The sequence below is a fragment of the Cnephaeus nilssonii genome, assembly GCF_951640355.1.
Source record: "Cnephaeus nilssonii genome assembly, chromosome: 8".
Classification (NCBI taxonomy): Eukaryota; Metazoa; Chordata; class Mammalia; order Chiroptera; family Vespertilionidae; genus Cnephaeus; species Cnephaeus nilssonii.
Genome location: NC_137079.1, coordinates 96,684,448 through 96,704,161, shown reverse-complemented (window position 1 = coordinate 96,704,161; position 19,714 = coordinate 96,684,448). Strand labels below are relative to the sequence as shown.

General features: G+C 43.7%; 1 protein-coding gene across 3 annotated transcripts in view; it reads left to right on the top strand.

Moving 5' to 3' along the window:
* Positions 1 to 19,714, top strand: part of STARD13 (StAR related lipid transfer domain containing 13) — a 260,445-nt gene that overhangs the window by 179,697 nt on the left and 61,034 nt on the right. For all 3 annotated transcript variants that reach the window (XM_079778747.1, XM_079778748.1, XM_079778749.1), the window contains exon 3: positions 3,176 to 3,257. In XM_079778747.1, the coding sequence (XP_079634873.1) occupies positions 3,176 to 3,257 (82 nt within the window). The remainder of the gene's footprint in view (positions 1 to 3,175; positions 3,258 to 19,714) is intronic.

The following is a 19,714-nucleotide window of genomic DNA, read 5'->3' as shown; positions in this document are numbered from 1 at the left end:
CTGATGACATAAAATTTATGTGAAACAGACTGACAAATCGCAGAGAGAAGTTGTGGGCAGAAAGGGATTAACCAAATAACTTATATGTATATATGCATAACCCATGGACCCAGACAATGGTATAGTGAAGGCCTAGGAGAGGGGACTGTGTGAAGGTAAGGGGGCCAATAGGGGTAAACAGGGGACATCTGTAATACTTTCAATAATAAAGATAAATATTAAAAATTTATGTAGGATAGAAAGAATCAACAAAATTAACCTGTACTCATGGTGAATCTCATTCACTCATGCAGAAGCTCCGTTTTATAATTTAAAATAATGAAATAAAACAAAAATCACTTATTCTACTTCTCTTGTTTAAATTCTGTGAAGATAAAGGAGAGCATATCTATGAATGTGCTTTGAAGTCTAGAAGCTCTGATAATTTTTTTATAGAATTGTAGCCTTTTAGGCAAGGAAGGGTTTTATCATTTTGGCCTTATCAACCCTCACTCCCACCCACCACTCCCAATTCACTGATTATGAAAGACAGGCCCAAAAAAGTTGTGACTTTTCCAAGGTTTAAAGGTAGAAGAGTCAGAATTAAAATCACAGTCTCTTGAGCTTTAATATTTTCTGCTATAACATACATTCTTTTTGTAAACTCAAAATACTCTGTGACTTAAATGTGAAGGGTATAAATCACTAAAAAAGTAAAGATACCTCATCAGTAAAATATGTCTGTCAGATTGTGTTTAAGCCATATCTATATATATAAAAGGCTAGTATGCTAAGTGTCTGATCGTCTGACCAGTCGCTATGATGCGCGCTGACCACTAGGGGACAGACGCTGAATGCAGGAGCTGCCGTAATGTGCACTGGCCATATACAGAGAAATGGCACCACAGACCTGGTACCCACAAAGCAACACTTGGCTTCCCCGAAGTGGGACATAGGCCCTGGAGCAACAGCCCCCCAAATCGCAGCCAATGCTGCCAAGACCCCATAGTGCAAAATGTGGCCCACAGCCCAGCCCATCCCAGAAACGGTGGCTGTGGGCGCTGGGTAATGATGTCATGTAGCAACGCCCAGCTTCCTCTCTCTAGTGATTAGCCTCCTTGGAGTTTCTTCAGCTCACGAACATAACTTGCTTTATAGCCAGGTGGAAACATTTTACACTTTAATCAAATGTCTGTGAAGTGTTTTCCCATGCTTCATCTCATTTGATCCTCACAGAAGTCCTAGAATAGGTAGATAGGAGACTTGGTGGAATCCTATTTTCTTTTCATTAGCCAGAAAATGGAGATTTAGAAAGCTTAGAAACTTGACCTGACTGAAAAGAAGTAAGAAATGGTGGACCTTGAAAATGACTTCAGTTTTTCTCACTGCTGGGAATATAGTCAAACACTGCTGCAGTTAAATATTTTACCCTTTGTTCTCCCTGCATGATCTACAATATTAATCTCCTTTGTGTTGATATACACTGCTGTGTTGCTGACAATTACCTGAAAGAGAAGTTGGGGTGCTTCACTGGGCTGGTAAAAGTTTAGCTAAATCAAAAAGCAGATCTAATTAAGCAAGTTTATATATATAAAACTCTCGCTAGCGCCAATCACACACATGTGTTTCAATCTGTCATTGTCGTTCGTGAATTTGGTTGACACTTCTATTATAGAGAAAGGGTGAATAGTGATATTAAAATATTTTTTCTAATTAATTTCCTTTCAATGTGCACAAATTTGTGCACTGGGCCACTAGTTCATTGAATTAATGTAATAAAGATAATAGCAAACACTATGTAGAACATTCAATGTGCCAGGTACTATTCAAAGCAATTTATATAACTACTAGAGGCCCAGTGCACAAATTTGTGCACAGTTGGGGTCCCTCAGCCTGGCTGGCAATTGAGCCGATTGGGGCCATCTTGCCCAGTCCCGATCGGGGCCAATCGGGGCCAGCCGGCCAGGAGGAGGGACTGCAGGAGGTTGGCTGGCTCCAGGAGGTTGGCTGAGTGAGTGCACTGACCACCAGGGGGGCAGCTCCTGCATTGAGCATCTGTCCTCTGGTGGTCAGTGCGCATCATAATGACTGGTCGTTTGGTCAACCAGTTATTTGGTCGACCAGTGGTAACAGTTGCTTAGGCTTTTATATATATAGATTCATTTAATATTCACAACAAACCTCATGCCCATTTTCCAGATGAAGGAACAGGCCCAGAAGTGGTTAAGTGCCTTAAACCCGGTTCTACAGCTAGAGAGTAGCAGAGCCGGGACTAAAAACCAGGACACACACTGCACACACTCCCTCCCTCGCAGAATAAGACTGTCTTCATTCTTGCACCACCTAGAATTCACTCATTACTTTTTTTCACCAGAAGAGGAATTATTTCTGTTTCCAAATTGTATTAAGATTTACATACCCCTAGCCGTATTTTATGACTGGCAAGATGGAAGCAATACAAAATATAAAATGAGGAAGAGAAAGAATGGCAGGGTAATGATAGTGAACTGATATTGTCTGTGACATTTGGCTAAGGCCTCTATTACAATGATCTCCAGATTTTTACTCTGAATGAGGTACCTAAAATTAACACAGTATCTTAAATATTGCCCTTGACCTCCAACACTGGCATAAATAGACTGTGGAGAAAAGTGATGATGATGGAATTCCTTTTTTATCTTTGGATAAAATTAGTTGCTTGAGTATTTTGCTTATATGCTAAAGTGATTCAAGATTTTGCTACAAAAGAAAAATTTGAGGCCATCGAGTTTCGGGTGTTTTGGGACATGTCCTTTCTAAAGAAAAATCAACACAAACCAACCATTCATGAACTGGTCAGGATACAAGTGAGAGCCTTATGTCAATGAGGAAAATGTAAAAGCTTTTCTCCATAAAGGCAAATGTTTTGATAATGATGAGCTATAAAAATGCAGACATTTAGTATTCAGTCCTATCCAAAGTCAAATGCTTGGTTATTCTCATATTTCATTCTTTTTTTGTATCCTTAAAAGCATTTATTGTGATGAAAATAAAACTGCTTGCTATCTTAAACAGTACCCTCATACTCCCCATCAATGAAGAGTAACTGCTGTTAATATCATTCCTGTGTACAAAAACATGGTGGCCTGAAGATGTGTGTCTATTCAGATAAAATAAGGCACATAAATACTTTTGTCTTCCTCTTTATCTCTTTCAGATTCACTGTTTCCCATCAACATTTTGGCTGTTAAAAACGATCATGATTTTCTTGAAAAGGACCTTGTAGAACCTCTTTACAGGTAAATCATGTGAAGTACTTTTGCTTCTTTCAATTGTTTCCAATAGGCACCACTATATTGAGGAGTGAGTTCAGTAGTTCAGTAACTTCATTGAGTGACAGGCATGGGTCCAGGTTCTAAGTATATACTATGGTGAGCATGATCAGGCCTGGTTTCATGGAGCTTACATCTTAGTAGGAGGCTTCAGAAAATAGACTGGAAAAGGAAAGAGAGAGTGAGAGAAAAAGAGAGGGAGAAGGAGAGGTTATCTCAGAGAATTTGCAATGCTATGAAAAAAGTAAAACAAGATGAGGCTAGAGACAGTGGTTGGGGTCGTGGGTGGGTTAGTGGGAGGAAGCAGCATGTGTGGTCAAGGAAGGTCCCGAAAATCTCCAGGAGTATGTCCAATTTGCCTATATTTTTTGCAAGTCAAGTGATTATATCAGAAAACTGGAATATGTAAGCTCAAGTAATTATATTGGCAACTTGGAATATTTAAGTCTATGTGATAGATGCTATAGGAAGACCAAGGTGTATCCTATATAATAAAAGCCCAATATGCTGTGTCCAGTCGTCCAGTCATCCATTCAACCAATCAAAGCATAATATGCTAATAATATGCTAAGGCCACTCAACTGCTCCCTGTGATGTGCACTGACCACCAGAGGCCAGACAGTCGACAGGTCGACCAGTAGCTATGACATGCACTGAGCACCAGGGTGCAGATGCTCCAACTGGTAGGTTAGCTTGCTGCTGGGGTCTGGTGGATTGGGACTGAGCAAGACGAGCTGGACATGCCCTGGAGCCCTCCTGTGGTCCCTCCCCAGCTGGCCAACATCCCGCGTCCCTTCCCGGCCCTGATTGTGGGTGGGAGATAATCAACCAAAGACCATCTTATATAATAAAAGGCTAATATGCAAATCGACCGAACAGCAGAACAACTGGTCGCTATGATGTGCACTGACCACCAGGGAGCAGATGTTCAGCGTAGGAGAGCGCCGGTCACCCAGAAGCCCGGCTCATGGCTGGCAAGCGCAGCAGCCCCTCCCACCTCCTCAGTAGCACTAAGAATGTCCGACTGCCAGCATAGACCCCCACCCCCGAGTGCATGAGTTTCATGGACCAGGTCTCTAGTATATAAATAATTCCCTCCCCTCAAAGAATTTATAATCTGGCTGGAGAAATCTAGTTGAAGAAATAAAGCATGAGCACATGAAAAAATAAGTAATTAAAATTTGGGTAATAGTAAAATGCCAATGTAATCAATATCTCTGAATAATTAAGAGCTTCATAGGAATTTGTATGTCTCTGGGAATTTGGAATTTCCTATGGAAAAGTCCCAGAGAGTCTAGGACTGGAAATAAATATTAGTTACAAGAGACAAGTCTTTTTTCCAAGGCCACACAGCTAGTAATGGGATGAACTGACCTTTATATGTTATAGTCCTTGCAAGTTATAATCCAGTGGTCTTTCTAGTACATTCTGCATTTGACATAGAAAAGATGGTAGTTTAATAGGAAAGTAATGATGAGCAAAACTTTTGTGACAATAAGAGAAACAAATGTATGTTAGTATGATATGTAAATAAACAGGTTTGTTGAATCTTCAGATATGTATATTTTTGTGTTCACAAGCTGGTCATGCTATGGTTCCTATATGAAAATAGATTTACATTAAGAAATGATCTCTGAATGTTCAAAGCAAACACTGCTGTGGGTTAGCTTAAGTGAGTAGAAGAGCAAAGAATTCTTCAGATGAAAGGAACAGACCATTTGGACTAGAAAACAAACAAGCACAGAATGCCATTTGTGAGCATTTATGAGAGGAATAGATGGTTTGATTGTGATTGTTTAAAGGTAATGAATTGGAAAAGCCCCATTTTCTCTTCAGGATGTCTGAAGCACACTCCAAGCAGGAGAGCTCCCTCTTCAAAAGCATTAATCGGATTCAGAACTATACAAACAGCACCTCATCCTGAGTTTTCCCTCTTAGTTTTAATCAGGAGTATTTTTACTAGTTGCCTTTTTTAACTAAATCATTTTTACATTTTAATTGTATTATGTTATTTTCCCCCCATTGAATTTTTAAATTTATGTTTTCTTTACATTGAGGTGACATATATAGTAAAATTCAGTTTTTTCAATGCAATGTACAGTTTTTTGAGTTTTTACAAATGCCTAAAGCTATCTAACCACTACCACAACCTAGATATAGAACAACTCTTTCCCCCAAATAAATTCCCCGGATCTCTTTTATCATCAACCTCTACCCCTGCTCCCAACCCCTGCCAACCACTGATCTGGTTTTTGCACCTATAGTGTTGCCTTTCCCAGAATGCCATATAAATGAAATGAAGACTTTTGACACTGGCTACTTTTACTTAGTACAATGTAGTTAAGATTAATCCATGTTGTTATGTGTATCCATCCATATAATTTCTGGGTAGTATTCCATTGTATTCCACTGCAGTTTGTCTATCCATTCACCAATTGAAAGACAATTGAGTTGTAGTCAGTTTAAGTGGGTTTATGAGGATATAAAGTCACTATAAGCTCACAGTTTTTGTGTGAGCATAAGTTATTTTGGGTAAAATTCTAGGAATGGAATTGAGGGGGTTCATATGATAAGTGCATTTTAAAGAATACACTTTATAAGAAATCACCAACTTTTCCAAAGTGACCATACCATTTTGTATTTTCACCAACAATAAATGAGAGTTTCAGCCGAAACCGGTTTGGCTCAGTGGATAGAGCGTCAGCCTGCAGACTGAAAGGTCCCAGGTTTGATTCTGGCCAAGGGCACGTACCTTGGTTGCGGGCACATCCCCAGTAGGGGGCGTGCAGGAGGCAGCTGGTCGATGTTTCTCTCTCATCGATGTTTCTAACTCTCTATCTCTCCCCATTCCTCTCTGTAAAAAATCAATAAAATATTTTTTAAAAAATTTAAAAAAAAATGAGAGTTTCAGTTGTTCCATACCTGTCAGCACTTGGTATTGTCATGGTTTTGGTTTTGGTTTTTGGTGTGTGTGTGTGTGTGTGTGTGTGTGTGTGTGTGGCCATTCTAATTGGCATCTGGGGTTATTTCATTGTGATTTTAATTTGCATTTCACTAATGAGTGATGATGTTAAACATCCTTTCATGATTTTATTTTCCATTTACATATCTTCTTTGGTAAAGCGTCTGTTCAATTCTTCAGTTCATCTTTAACATTTGGATGTTTGTTTTCTTATATTAAGTTTTGAAGGTTCTTTATTTGTTCTAGATGTAAGTTACTTGTCAGATATGTAGTTTGTAAATATTTTCTGCTGGTCTGTAGCTTGCCTTTTCAATCTTTTAACAGTTTTCACAGAAGAGAAGATTTAATTTTGCTCAAGTCCAATTTATTGATTTTTTTCATATTTTTAATGTCATATCTAGGAAATCTTTGTCAAACATAAGGTCACAATTATTTTCTCTTTTGTTTTCTTCTAGAAATTTCAGTTTTATCTTTTAGATTTAAGTCAATGTTCTATTTCATGTAAGTCAATGGTTAATTTCCTTATAAGGTACAAAGTGTAGGTCAAGATTCATTTTTTGCATATAAATATCCCATTGGTTGAGCACCTTTTTGAAAAAATTACACTTTCTTTATTGAAATTTCTGTATTACAAATCAATTGACCATATATCTATGAGTCTATTTCTGGACTCCCTATTCTGTTCCATTTATCTATGTTCTATCCTTTCATCAATATTACACTTTATTACTTAGCTTTTCGTATGTCTGAAAATCTAACAGATGAATCCTCCAGGATTGTTTTTGTTTTTTTTCCAGATTGTTTTAGATATTCTAGTTCCTCTGCCTTCCCATGTAAATTTTGGAAACAGCTATCAATCTATGTTTTTTAAAATTCTACTGGAGTATTGATTTGGATTGTGTTGAACAGATAAATCAGATTGGGGAGAATTGGTATCTATTTATTTAGGTCCCCTTTAATTTTTCTAATCCTGTTTCATAGTTTTCAGCATATCAATACTACATTTGAAAGTACTTAACTATTTCATGTTTTGTATTTAAGTAGTACAGCTTTTTATCATTTTAATTTTCAGTTGTTCATTACTAGTATATAAAAATTTTTGTACATTGTCCATGTATCTTACAGTCCTAAACTCACTCTAGTGAGAGATTTTTTTATTATCATCTTAAGTTTTTACATATGTCTCCTTTTTCCCCAATTGATCCCCCCCCCAACCATTCCCACCCCGGGCAAGTCCCCACCGCCCCAGTGTCTGTGTCTATTGGGTATGCTAATGTGCATGAATACGTCCTTTGGTTGTTCTCCAACCCCCCACCTCCCCTGCCATTTGTCTCTGGATCTATTTTTGTTCATCAAAGTATGTTGATCATTATAGCCCACATATGAGTAAGATCATGTGATATTTATCTTTCTCCAACTGGCTTATTTCGCTTAGCATAACGCTCTTCAGTTCCATCTATGCTGTTGCAAATAGTAAAAGTTCCGTCTTTTTTATAGTGGCGTAGTATTCCATTGGGTAGATGTACAACAGTTTTTTAATCCACTCATCTGCTGATGGGCGCTTAGGTTGTTTCCAAATCTTAGCTATTGTAAATTGTGCTGCTATGAATGACATATGTCTGCTATTTTGCTGCCTATGGAGTCTTGTAGGGTTTTTATGGTTTCCCATCTTACATTCAAGTCCTTTAGCCATTTTGAGTTTGTTTTTGTGTATGGTGTAAGTTGGTGATCTAGTTTCATTTTTTTGCATCTATCTGATCAAATTTTCCAGCACCATTTATTGAAGAGACTGTATACTCTTGCCTCCTTTGTCAAATATTAATTGAGCATAATGGCTTGGTTCAATTTCTGGGTTCTCTGATCTGTTCCATTGGTCTATATGTCTGTTCTTGTGCCAGTACCATGCAGTTTTTGAGAACCATGGCTTGATAATATAGCTTTATATCAGTGATAGATTTCTAAAATTTCACTTTTAAAGTATAAATGAAGGATTACATTGTAAACCAAGAATAAAAATTCTATTCCATATTTTTTAATCAGGATTGCAGGGGCAAACTTTGTCTCTGTGTAGATATCTATTCACGGGGTCACGTATGTGGCTAAGTGGGCCAACTTTTGAATCTCAAATATGTGAGTGATAAATCCTTATCAAGTCCTTGCTGCATGTGATCTGAAGTGTTGTGACTAGGTTCTGGACTTTTCCATCAAAGTCTACCCTTTTAATAAAATGCTTTTCAGACTTGTTATAGAGAAGAGCCAGTACAATTAATGTGAAGTCATTTAGAGATACAAGGTTCTGATTAATAATGCTAGTGTCAACTGGATAATTTAGGAAGCCTTCTCCTGTAGAACCTATTTGTGATACAGTCCATAGCAGGATCCTTACAAACAAAAGGCATTACTGCATAAACACATGTAAGTGCAGCAATGCCAGACACTGCAGTGCTCTTGAGAAGGGCCCAGCTTGTGTAAAACTGGTTAGAGTGGCAGGAGGTTGTTATAATTGGAATAATTCTCATGACAGCTATGTCTCCAAAAATATGAGGAGTGGTAAGGTGTTGTGATTTTATTCATTTTCTTCCCTGTGCACTGCAGACACACAGTGATAGAGCTGGTCTCTTGTTTTACTTTTAAAGCTTTGTTGGCTATACGTTTCTCATGCATACTTGAAATGCTGACCTAATGCAGAATCATAAAGGGAGCCATAGCCAGAGGCAGGTGACTTATGCCAGGTAGACAAATGAAGAAAAGAGAAATGAAGGTCTAGAGAGCTGAAGGTCTCCTGTAAATGTTACCCACAGAATTTTACTCACCTTTGGTTTTCTGGAGTCTCTCACCTGTGTAGGCAGACAATGTCCTAGATCCCAATTTAAACTTGAAAAGTTGTTGAGCAGTGCTAACTTTTTGATTGACTTAGAAATATACTGTCCTGAGAATGTTGATGGCAGGGAGGACCCATGCCTGCCCTGAATATGTGGATATGTAGGTCTTGGAAACTAGACAAGTTTGCTGTTTTTGCTGAAGCAGTGAAGCCCCAGGATATCTACCACATCTCACCGTTGTTTCAGTAACTCAGACAGCACTGGAACATAGTAGGTGCTCTGTAAATAGCTGTTGCTGCAAGTCAAAATAGTATAGTTTCTGTTATTTTAACAACCACAATTATAATTCTGTTTTGATGGTTTTTTGGTTGAATTTTTAATTGAAAACTATTGTGCCCTGTGAGTAAAAAAGCTAATTGCAAATCTAATTTTCTGGATAAACTAATTGAAACTGTAAATCTATCTGAATGTAGTAATATCCAAGGTGTCAAAATCGCTTGCAAAATTTGTCACTTATAAGGCTAATTGCAGCAAATCAAAGGTCCTGAATGAGATTTTAAGAGAGAAGTAATATGTTCTAGTAACATATTGATTATCAGTATTCACTCAGATAATTAGCATAGGGTCTGATGTTCAAGACTATCTCTGAGTTTCTAATTTAGTGTTAGCCAGTAAACCATCTGCATAATTTATGTTTTGAATAAACACTAGTTAAATATAGCATGTATAAAACAAGGGTATTCACTTTGTTCAGTACTGTTTTGTGGATATGTGGAATTGATTAGGATTAATGACAATGATTTTCATGTGGTGTGGGGGAGAGAGATGGGAGACAGTGCTGGTAAAATTATATTTATAATTTATCTCTATGCACAAAGACACATATTTAATTTGAATATATATATATATATAAAAGGCTAATATGCAAAGTGTCCCCTTGGGAATTTGACTGCTTGCTATGATTTGCGCTGACCACCAGGGGGTGTCACAGAACATGGCGGGTGACCAGCAGCTGCAGCAGAGTGCTGAGGGAGTGAGGGAAGGAGGAGGAAGGGAGGTGGGGGGAACTGTGAGGTGGCGGCTCATGGGCGGTGGCAAGGGAAGGAGGAGGTGGGGAGGCAGGGAGGTCTGGAACCTGATCGACCCTGATCACCGGTCAGGCCTAGGGATGCTACCCATGCATGAATTTTGTGCACCGGGCCTCTAGTGTTAAATAATAGTAAATAATGTTTGGTTTTATGAATATTAATACATTTTTAATTTTTCTCTTTTAGAATATTCATCACAGAAAATATATAGTATTATATAATGTGTTATGTCTTATAGTAATACTAGAGGCCCGGTGCACGAAATTCGTGCACGGTGGGGGTGTCCCTCAGCCCAGCCTGCACCTTCTCCAATCTGGGACCCCTCGAGGGATGTCTGACTGCCCATTTAGGCCCAATCCTGATAGGCCTAAACTGGCAGTCAGACATCCCTCTCACAATCCAGGACTGCTGACTCTCAACTGCTTACCTGCCTGCCTTCCAGTTTGCCCCTAACTGCTTCTGCCTGCCAGCCTGATCACCCCCTAACCACTCCCCTGCCAGCCTGATTGATGCCTAACTGCTCCCCTGCCAGCCTGATTGCCCCTAACTGCCCTCCCTGTAGGCTTGGTCTCCCCCAAATGCCCTCCCCTGCAGGCTTGGTCCCCCCAAACTGCTCTCCCCTGCAGGCCTGGGTCCCCCCCAACTGCCCTTTCCTGCAGGACCAGTCACCCCCAACTGCCCTCCTTTGCCAGCCTTGTCACCCCCAACTGCCCTCCCTTGCAGGCCTGGTCCCTCCCAACTGTCCTCTCCTGCTAGCCTGATCACCCACAACTGCCCTCCCTTGCCAGCCTGGTCCCTTCTAACTGCCCTCCCCTGCCAACCATCTTGTGGCAGCCATCTTGTGTCCACATGGGGCAGCCATCTTTGACCAAATGGGGGCAACCATCTTGTGTGTTGGAGTGATGCTCAATTTGCATATTACTCTTTTATTAGATAGGATAGAGGCCTGGTGCATGGGTGGGGACCAGCTGGTTTGCCCTGAAGGGTGTCCTGGATCAGGGTGGAGGTTCCCTTGGAGCATGGGGCGGCCTGGGCGAGGGGCCTGTGGTGGTTTGCAAGTCGGCCATGCCCCCTGGTGACCCAAGCTGAGGCCCTGGTATCTGGGATTTATTTATCTTCTATAATTGAAACTTTGTAGCCTTGAGCAGAGCCAAGCCTCCTGCTTGTTCCATGGCTGCAGCCATTTTTGTTGGGATTTATTTATCTTCTATAATTGAAACTTTGTAGCCTTGAGTGGAGGCTTGGGCCAGCCAGGGTGTGCAGAAAGCTTGGCTTCCTCCATTGCTGGGGAAACCCAAGCCTCCTGCTCTCTGTGGCCGTAGCCATCTTGGTTGGGTTAATTTGCATACTCGCACCTGATTGGCTGGTGGACGTGGCTTGTGGGTGTAGCGGAGTGATGGTTAATTTGCATATTGCTCTTTTATTAGATAGGACTAGAGGCCCAGTGCACGAAATTCATGCACAGGGGTGTGTCCATTAGCCCAGCCTGCACCCTCTCCAATCTGGGACCCCTCGGGGGATGTCTGATGGCCGGTTTAGGCCTAATCCCGCAGTTGGTCATCCTTCTCTCAATCTGGGACCACTGGCTCCTAACCACTCATCAGCCTGCATGCCTGATTGCCCCTAACTGCTTCTGCCTGCCAGCCTGATTGCCCACTAACTGCTCCCTTGCTGGCCTAATTGACGTCTAACTGCTCTCCTGCCTGCCCGATGGCCCCCAACTCCCCTCCCCTGATGGCCCGATGGCCCCCAACTGCCCTCCCCTGCCGACCCAAAGGCCCCCAACTACCCTCCCCTGCCGGCCCGATGGCCCTCAACTGCCCTCCCCTGCTGGCCTGGTCATCCCCAACTGCCCTCCCCTGCAGGCCTGGTCATCCCCAACTGCCCTCCCCTGCCAGCCTGGTCATCCCCAACTGCCCTCCCCTGCAGGCCTCCACTGCTGGCCTGATGGCCACCAACTGCCCTTCCCTGCAGGCCTCCCCTGCCAGCCCGATCTCCCCCGACTGCCCTACCCTGTTGGCCTGATGACCCCTAGCTGCCCTCCTCTGCAGGTCTGGTCACCCACTGCCCTCCCCTGCCGGCCTGATTGCCTACAACTGCCCTCCCCTGCCGGCCATCTTGTGGCAGCCATGTTACGATGACCATCTTGTGATGATGTGGCGGCGGCCATCTTATGACGACATGGGGGCGTTGTGCGAGGGCACAAGTGCCATCTAGGATTTTATTAGTATAGATATGACAATTACTTGGACTGAGGCCTTGGACAAATCATTGGGAGATGGACATATAGGCTTACATGATAATCATGGTCACTGCTTCCTCTAAAATTCTGTCCATAAACAAAAACAAATATCGAAAAGTCTTTAAAACTTTTATAAGGTATTCAATATATACCACGCACTACTCTATGTGTTTTACAAGTATTTACTCATTTAAGTTTCATAACAATCCTTTAAGGCAGTAACAACATTACCATTTTACAGATGAGAAAACTGAGGCATCCTACATAATAAAATGGTAATATGTAAATTACCATCACTCCGCTACGCCCACGATTGGGCCAGCAGGAGGCGCAGGGGGCGGGACTCAGGGTGGCCGGGGTAGCTGATTGGGCCAGAAGGACGCTGAGCTCGCGGCGCCTCTGGCGCCGCGAGCTCAGCGTCCGTACCATGGCTGCCGGAGGCTTTTGGAAGGCCTGGGGCGCCGGACAGGTCCCCCGCGATCAAAGGCCAAAGCGGGGGACCTGGCCGCCTGTCTGCTCCGGCGCAAGGCCTTTCGAAAGCCTCCGCAGCGCCGGAGGCTTTCGGAAGGCCTTGGGTGCCGGCGGACAGCCAGCCGGACAGGTCCCCCGCGATCAAAGGCCAAAGCGGGGGACCTGGCCGCCTGTCTGCTCCGGCGCAAGGCCTTTCGAAAGCCTCCGCAGCGCCAGAGGCTTTCGGAAGGCCTTGGGTGCCGGCGGACAGCCAGCCGGACAGGTCCCCCGCGATCAAAGGCCAAAGCGGGGGACCTGGCCGCCTGTCTGCTCCGGCGCAAGGCCTTTCGAAAGCCTCCGCAGCGCCGGAGGCTTTCGGAAGGCCTGGGGCGCCGGACAGGTCCCCCGCGATCAAAGGCCAAAGCGGGGGACCTGGCCGCCTGTCTGCTCCGGCGCAAGGCCTTTCGAAAGCCTCCGCAGCGCCGGAGGCTTTCGGAAGGCCTTGGGTGCCGGCGGACAGCCAGCCGGACAGGTCCCCCGCGATCAAAGGCCAAAGCGGGGGACCTGGCCGCCTGTCTGCTCCGGCGCAAGGCCTTTCGAAAGCCTCCGCAGCGCCGGAGGCTTTCGGAAGGCCTTGGGTGCCTGCAGCCAGCCGGACAGGTCCCCCGCGATCAAAGGCCAAAGCGGGGGACCTGGCCGCCTGTCTGCTCCGGCGCAAGGCCTTTCGAAAGCCTCCGCAGCGCTGGAGGCTTTCGGAAGGCCTGGGGCGCCGGACAGGTCCCCCGCGATCAAAGGCCAAAGCGGGGGACCTGGCCGCCTGTCTGCTCCGGCGCAAGGCCTTTCGAAAGCCTCCGCAGCGCCGGAGGCTTTCGGAAGGCCTGGGGCACCGGCGGACAGCCCGCTGGTGCACCAGGTGCATGATTAAATCATGCACTGGGCCTCTAGTGGAGATATAAAATAATTTATCCATTTATAGCAAGTAAATGATAATGCTAGGATTAGAAGCCAGCCAGGCTTCCTCTGGAGTTTTCAAAGAGAGCTAAGGTCTTGTTGTGAAATACAATGTGGAGTACTTTCCATTTTTTTCTTTTGAATGTCATCCTTCCAAAGATGTCTATGTTGCCTCATGATTTTCTAAATTTCACTTATAAGTCCTAAGGATAGAAATTCTTGTTGCATTTGCACCTCATACATCATGGAACTCCATTAAAAATAATCAAAATAAAAATTTAAAGCACACTTTGTTCTTTTGTGAAGAGATTAGAGCTGATTTACTGTCAGGAGAGGAGCAGAGCCTTGTCATTTGTTCCTTCAGTTAATTTCATCAAGGCTGTCTCTTGTGGGCCTCTTTTTACGACAGAGACAAGTAAGACAGAATCCGCACCCTAAGATCCCAGGCTAATGCAGTGATTCTAACCCACCAGGCAAAGAGCATTTTGCCCCCCTCTCAACATTTGAGCACATTTTTGCTTATCACAACTGTGGTGATCATACTGCCATCTAATGGATAGAGGTCAGGATGCTGCTAAACTTCCTGTAGTGCACAGGGCAGCCTCCCACAACAAAGAATCATCTGGCCCCAAATGCCAGTTGTGCCAGGGTTGAGAAGTGAGTAAACTATGAGCTACTTAGACAAGTGCTATAATAACTTTTTAGCATTTTTTAAACTAATGTGCAGAAAAGGTATCTTCATCACCACCCCTTCTTTCCCCATGAACTTCACCCATGTTGCCTATATAGTATAGTAAGGCTTGGGGTACAGACTGACACAAACACGGTCAGGTCAAAGATAGGGAATCTCCTGTCCTATCTAATAAAGAGGGAATATGCTAATTGACCATCACTCTGTCACAAAGATGGCTGCACCAACAGCTGAGGCCAAGTTCCCATAAGGAGCCTTAACGAGCAATCAGCAGGGACCTGAGGCTACATCCTCCCCCGCCCCCATGGGGCTTGACAGGGGACCTCAGGCCGCATCCCCCACCCAGCAGGGCTTGACGGGGGACCTCAAGGTGTGCTTCCTGTCCTGGTGATGGGCTAGGGGGCCTCAGGCTGCTACCCCTGCCCCAGCGCCAGGCCGGGGGACCTCAGGTCACACCCCCCACCAGGTGGGGCTTGACAGGGGACCTCAGGCCACGCCCCCCACCCAGCAGGGCTTGACGGGGAACCTCAAGGTGTGCTTCCTGTCCTAGTGCTGGGCTAGGGGACCTCAGGCTGCTACTCCTGCCCTAGCGCCAGGCCAGGGGACCTCAAGCCGCGTCCCCCACCCAGCGGGGCTTGACGGGGGACCTCAAGGTGCACCCCCAGTGCTGGGTCAGGGGAACTCAGGCCGTGCCCCTGACCTGCAGGGTTTGACGGGGGACCTGAGGCTGCGCCTCCCTGCTGGTGGAGCTTTGCAGGGGACCTGAGGCTGCACCCCTCCCGGTGCTGGGCCGGGGGACCTGAGGCTCCACCCCACCACCTGACGGGGCTTGACGGGGAACCTCAGGCCATGTCCCCCACCCAGCGGGGCTTGATAGGGGATCTCAGGCCATGTCCCCCACCCCTGGCGGGACTTGACAGAGGACCTCAAGGCACGCCCCCCCCCCCCGCCCCGGTCTGGGCTGGGGGACCTCAGGCCACGCTCCCCGTCCTGGCGATGGTCCAGGGGACCTGAGGCTATGCCCCCTGCCCGGCAGGGCTTAACAAGGGTGGGACTGGCCTGGTCTGGATCTAGCCCAGTGGTGGGGAGCCAGGGCGGGACGCTTGCTTTGTCCCTGTGGTGACGCCCTAGTCACGGAAGGCCTCTGGGGGACGGGGGGCCAGCCCGCAGCCTCCATGGCCAAGCACAGGCCGGAGGAGGAGACGGCGGGCCCGCCTGAAACCTCTGTGGCTGATCGCGAGCCCTGAGAGGCAAGGGCGGGCCCACCACAGCCTCCAAGGCCAGTCGCAGGCCCGGAGTAAAACGTTGACAGCAAGTCCTCTCAGGGTAATTGGGGCATTAGAGGCCCACAGAATGATCATTTTCTTTTCTATGAAACACATAACTCTGACACACTATTTACAATTAAATAAGTTCCATATACTTTGACATTTTACAGCCCTGGAAAGTTACATATAATGATCAGCAAAGTGAGAAGATGAAAAGAATTTTTAGGCTTTTAAAGATGTAACTAATTTCTGTCTAGAAGACAAGTCAATTCAAAAAATGATGGTTTTATTGTCCTATAGGACATTAGCCAGATTGTATCTAATTTAGCTGTTTTACTTCAGGCTTCCATCTTTGGCAATCTCATTTGAACAGCATTATCAACCTGTCAGTCCCTTCACTGAGTTAAACAGAACTTTCGCATCTGCTATTATGTATTTGAAAAAGAATTATGTATTTAACACATGCAAAATTTTGTTTTGACACAATAAAACAAAAGATCATTTGATTCTTCCCTGGAACACAGAAAAGCACAAACTTGAATCATTGTTGTGGCTTAGGATAATTTTCCAAATATTGTTAATAAAATTCATGTAGGGATCTTCACAGAGCCAAGAATTCTCTCTTTCAGGCCTAAGTATTCAGCATCTCCAAGGAGAAGGCCTGTTATTCTGTGTTTTGTTTTGTTTTGTTTTTTAATACTCACTAGAAGATATTTTTTTCACTGCTTTTTAGAGAGAGTGGACCGGAGGGAGAGGGAGAGGGAGAGGGAGAGGGAGAGGGAGAGGGAGAGGGAGAGGGAGAGGGAGAGGGCCCGTTCGAGGCCGAGGGCAGGCCCTCTCCAGCAGTTCCGTCTCTGCATGTGAGCTGCAGAGGAAACACCTTTTCTGACCGCTCATTGACTAAGCTCCCTGTATGCTACTCGCAGTGTTCTTGGTAACTTGCCTAATAAGAATCCAATAAGGTGATCTAGGGTTTTTGCACCACACTCCTGGAGGAAAAAACAAAGATCTGCTGCTGGAGGGGGCTAAGAAATGTCATATCCTGCCCTAGCCAGTTTTGCTCAGTGGATAGAGCCTTGGTCTACCAACCGCAGGGTCTGGGTTTGATTCTGGTCAAGGGCATGTACCTAGGTTGCAGGCTCCTTCCTGGCCCGGGCCCAGGTCAGGGTTTATGCAGGAGGCAACCAATCGCAGTGTCCCTCTCACATTGAGGTTTCTCTCTGTCTTTCCCTCTCTCTTCCACTCTCTCTAAAAGTCAATGGAAAAATATCCTCAGGTGAGGAAAGAGAAGGAAAGAAGAAAGAAAGAAAGAAAGAAAGAAAGAAAGAAAGAAAGAAAGAAAGAAAGAAAGAAAGAAAGAAAGAAAGAAAGAAAGAAAGAAAGGAGGGAGGAAAGAAGGAAGGAAGGAAGGAAGGAAGGAAGGAAGGAAGGAAGGAAGGAAGGAAGGAAGGAAGGAAGGAAGGAAGAAAGAAAGAAAGAAAGAAAGAAAGAAAGAAAGAAAGAAAGAAAGAAAGAAGAAAGAAGAAAGAAAGAAAGAAAGAAAGAAAGAAAGAAAGAAAGAAAGAAGAAAGAAAGAAAGAAAGAAAGAAAGAAAGAAAGAAAGAAAGAAAGAAAGAAAGAAAGAAAGAAAAGTTATATCCTATGAAAGAGACATCTTGAAAATGCCTAAAGAAAGTTGTCATTTTTTTGTGGTGAAGGGACTGGAGTCTGTGTTGATGAAAACACCTTGGCAGCCGCAGCAGCAGGCAGTGGCAGCAGCAGCAGGGTGATGGGGGCAGCACCTTCCCCTGATCAGCCAGATTGCGTCCTGCAGAAGGAGGCCTACTGATGGCTTAGGCCCGCAGGGAGTGGGCCTAAGCTGTCAGTAGGACATCCCCTGAGGGCTCCTGGACTGTGAGAGGGGGCAGTGGGGCAGGGTAGGCTGAGAGACACCCCCCCCATGGACAAATTTTGTGCACCGGGCCTCTAGTGTGTATATATATGTGTGTGTGTATGTATGTATATGTATATGTATGTGTATGTGTATATGTATATGTATATGTATATGTATATGTATATGTATATGTATATGTATATATGTAAAAATACAAAGAGTTCCTATATACCCTTGGACCTACACATACACAGCATCTCCCACCATCAATTGATGAATCTACATTGGACACATCATTATCACCCAAAGTCCATAGTTTACATTAGGGTTCACTCTTGGTCTTGTACATCCTATGGGTTTTGACAGATGTGTCTATCATTATAGTATAATACAGAGTAGTTTCACTGCCCTAAAAATGCTGTTTTCTGACTATTCACCCTTCCTCCCTCCTAAGCCTGGGAAAGCACTGATCTTTTTAACTGTCTCAGTAGTTTTGACTCTTCCAGAATGTCATGTAGTTGCAATTATTCTGTATGTAGCCTTCTCATATTGGCTTCTTTCCGTTAGTAATGTATATTTAAGTTTTCTCTATGTCTTTTTAGGGCTTGATGGCTCACATTTTTTTTAGTGCTGAGTATATTTCATTGTCCAGATGTACCAGAGTTTATTTATTCATTCACCTATTAAAGAACACATTGGTTCCTTCCAAATTTTTGCAATTATGAATAAAACTGCTATCAACATTTCTGTGCAGGTTTTTATGTGGATGTAAGTTTTCATCTCATTTGGGTAAATACCAAGGAGTGCAACATTGCTCAGTCCTATGATAAGAGCGTGTTTGGAAGTAAGAAACTGCCACGCTGTCTTCTGAAGTAGCTGTATCATTTTGTATTCCCACCAGCAATGAATGAGAGTTCCTGTTACTCCACATCCTTGCCACCATTTAGTGTTGTGGATGTTTTAGTATTTTGTCATTCTAATAGGTGAATCATGGTCTCATAGTTTTAATTTGTAATTCTCTAAAGACATATGATGTAGAACATCTTTTCATATGCTTATTTGCCATCTGTGTATCTTCTTTGGTGAGGGGTCTGTTCAGATCTTTTGTCTATTTTTTAATTGGGTTGTTTGTTTTCCTTTGTTGAGTTTTAAGAGGGTTATTTTGTTAAATATTTCAGATAATAGTTCTTTATCAGATATGGTTTATACAAATATTTTCTCCAAGTCTGTGGGTTGTCTCTTCATACACTTGACAATGTCTTTCATAGAGCAGATTTCATTTTAATGAAGTCCAGTTTACCATTTATTTTCTTTTCCTGAGTGTGCCTTTTATGTTGTATCTAAAAAGTCACACCACCATACCTAAGGTTACCTAGATTTTCTCCTATGTTATCTTCTACAAGTTTCATTATTCTGTGTTTGAAATTAGGCCTATTATCCATTTTGAGTTAATTTTGGGGAAGGGTATAAGGTCTATATCTAGATTGATTTTTTTTTTTTTTTGGCAAACAATCAATTGTTTCAATATCGTTTGTTGAAAGACTGTTCTCCATTGTCATATTTGTTCCTTTGTAACAGATCAGTTGACTGTATTTGTGCGGGTCTATTTCTGGGCTCTCTGTTTTGTTCCATTGATCTGTTTGTCTGTTCTTTTGCCAATATTACACTGTCTTGATTACTGTAGCTTTGTAGTAAGTCTTGATGTTGGGTAATGTAAACCCTCCAATGTTGTTCTGCTTCAATGTTATGTTAACTATTCTGAGTCTTTTGTCTCTCTATGTAAACTTTAGAATCAGTTTGTTGCTTTGTAATATTTTTCTTAAAACTGGATATTTTAAACATTATAATGTGGAAACTCTCAAGTCAGATCCCCCCCCCCCCCACCCATGGCTTCTTGTTGTTGCTGTTTATTTAGTGACTTTTTTCAACTAATTCTCTAATATCTAAATTATTTGTTGTCTCTACTTGGTTAGCTTAGTGGTCAGCAAATAACTGGGCAGAGATTTCTACAAACGCCTTGAAGCAGTATGTCTCCCAGCCTTTGCCAAAGGGTTCTGCACACATTGGGCTATGCTTT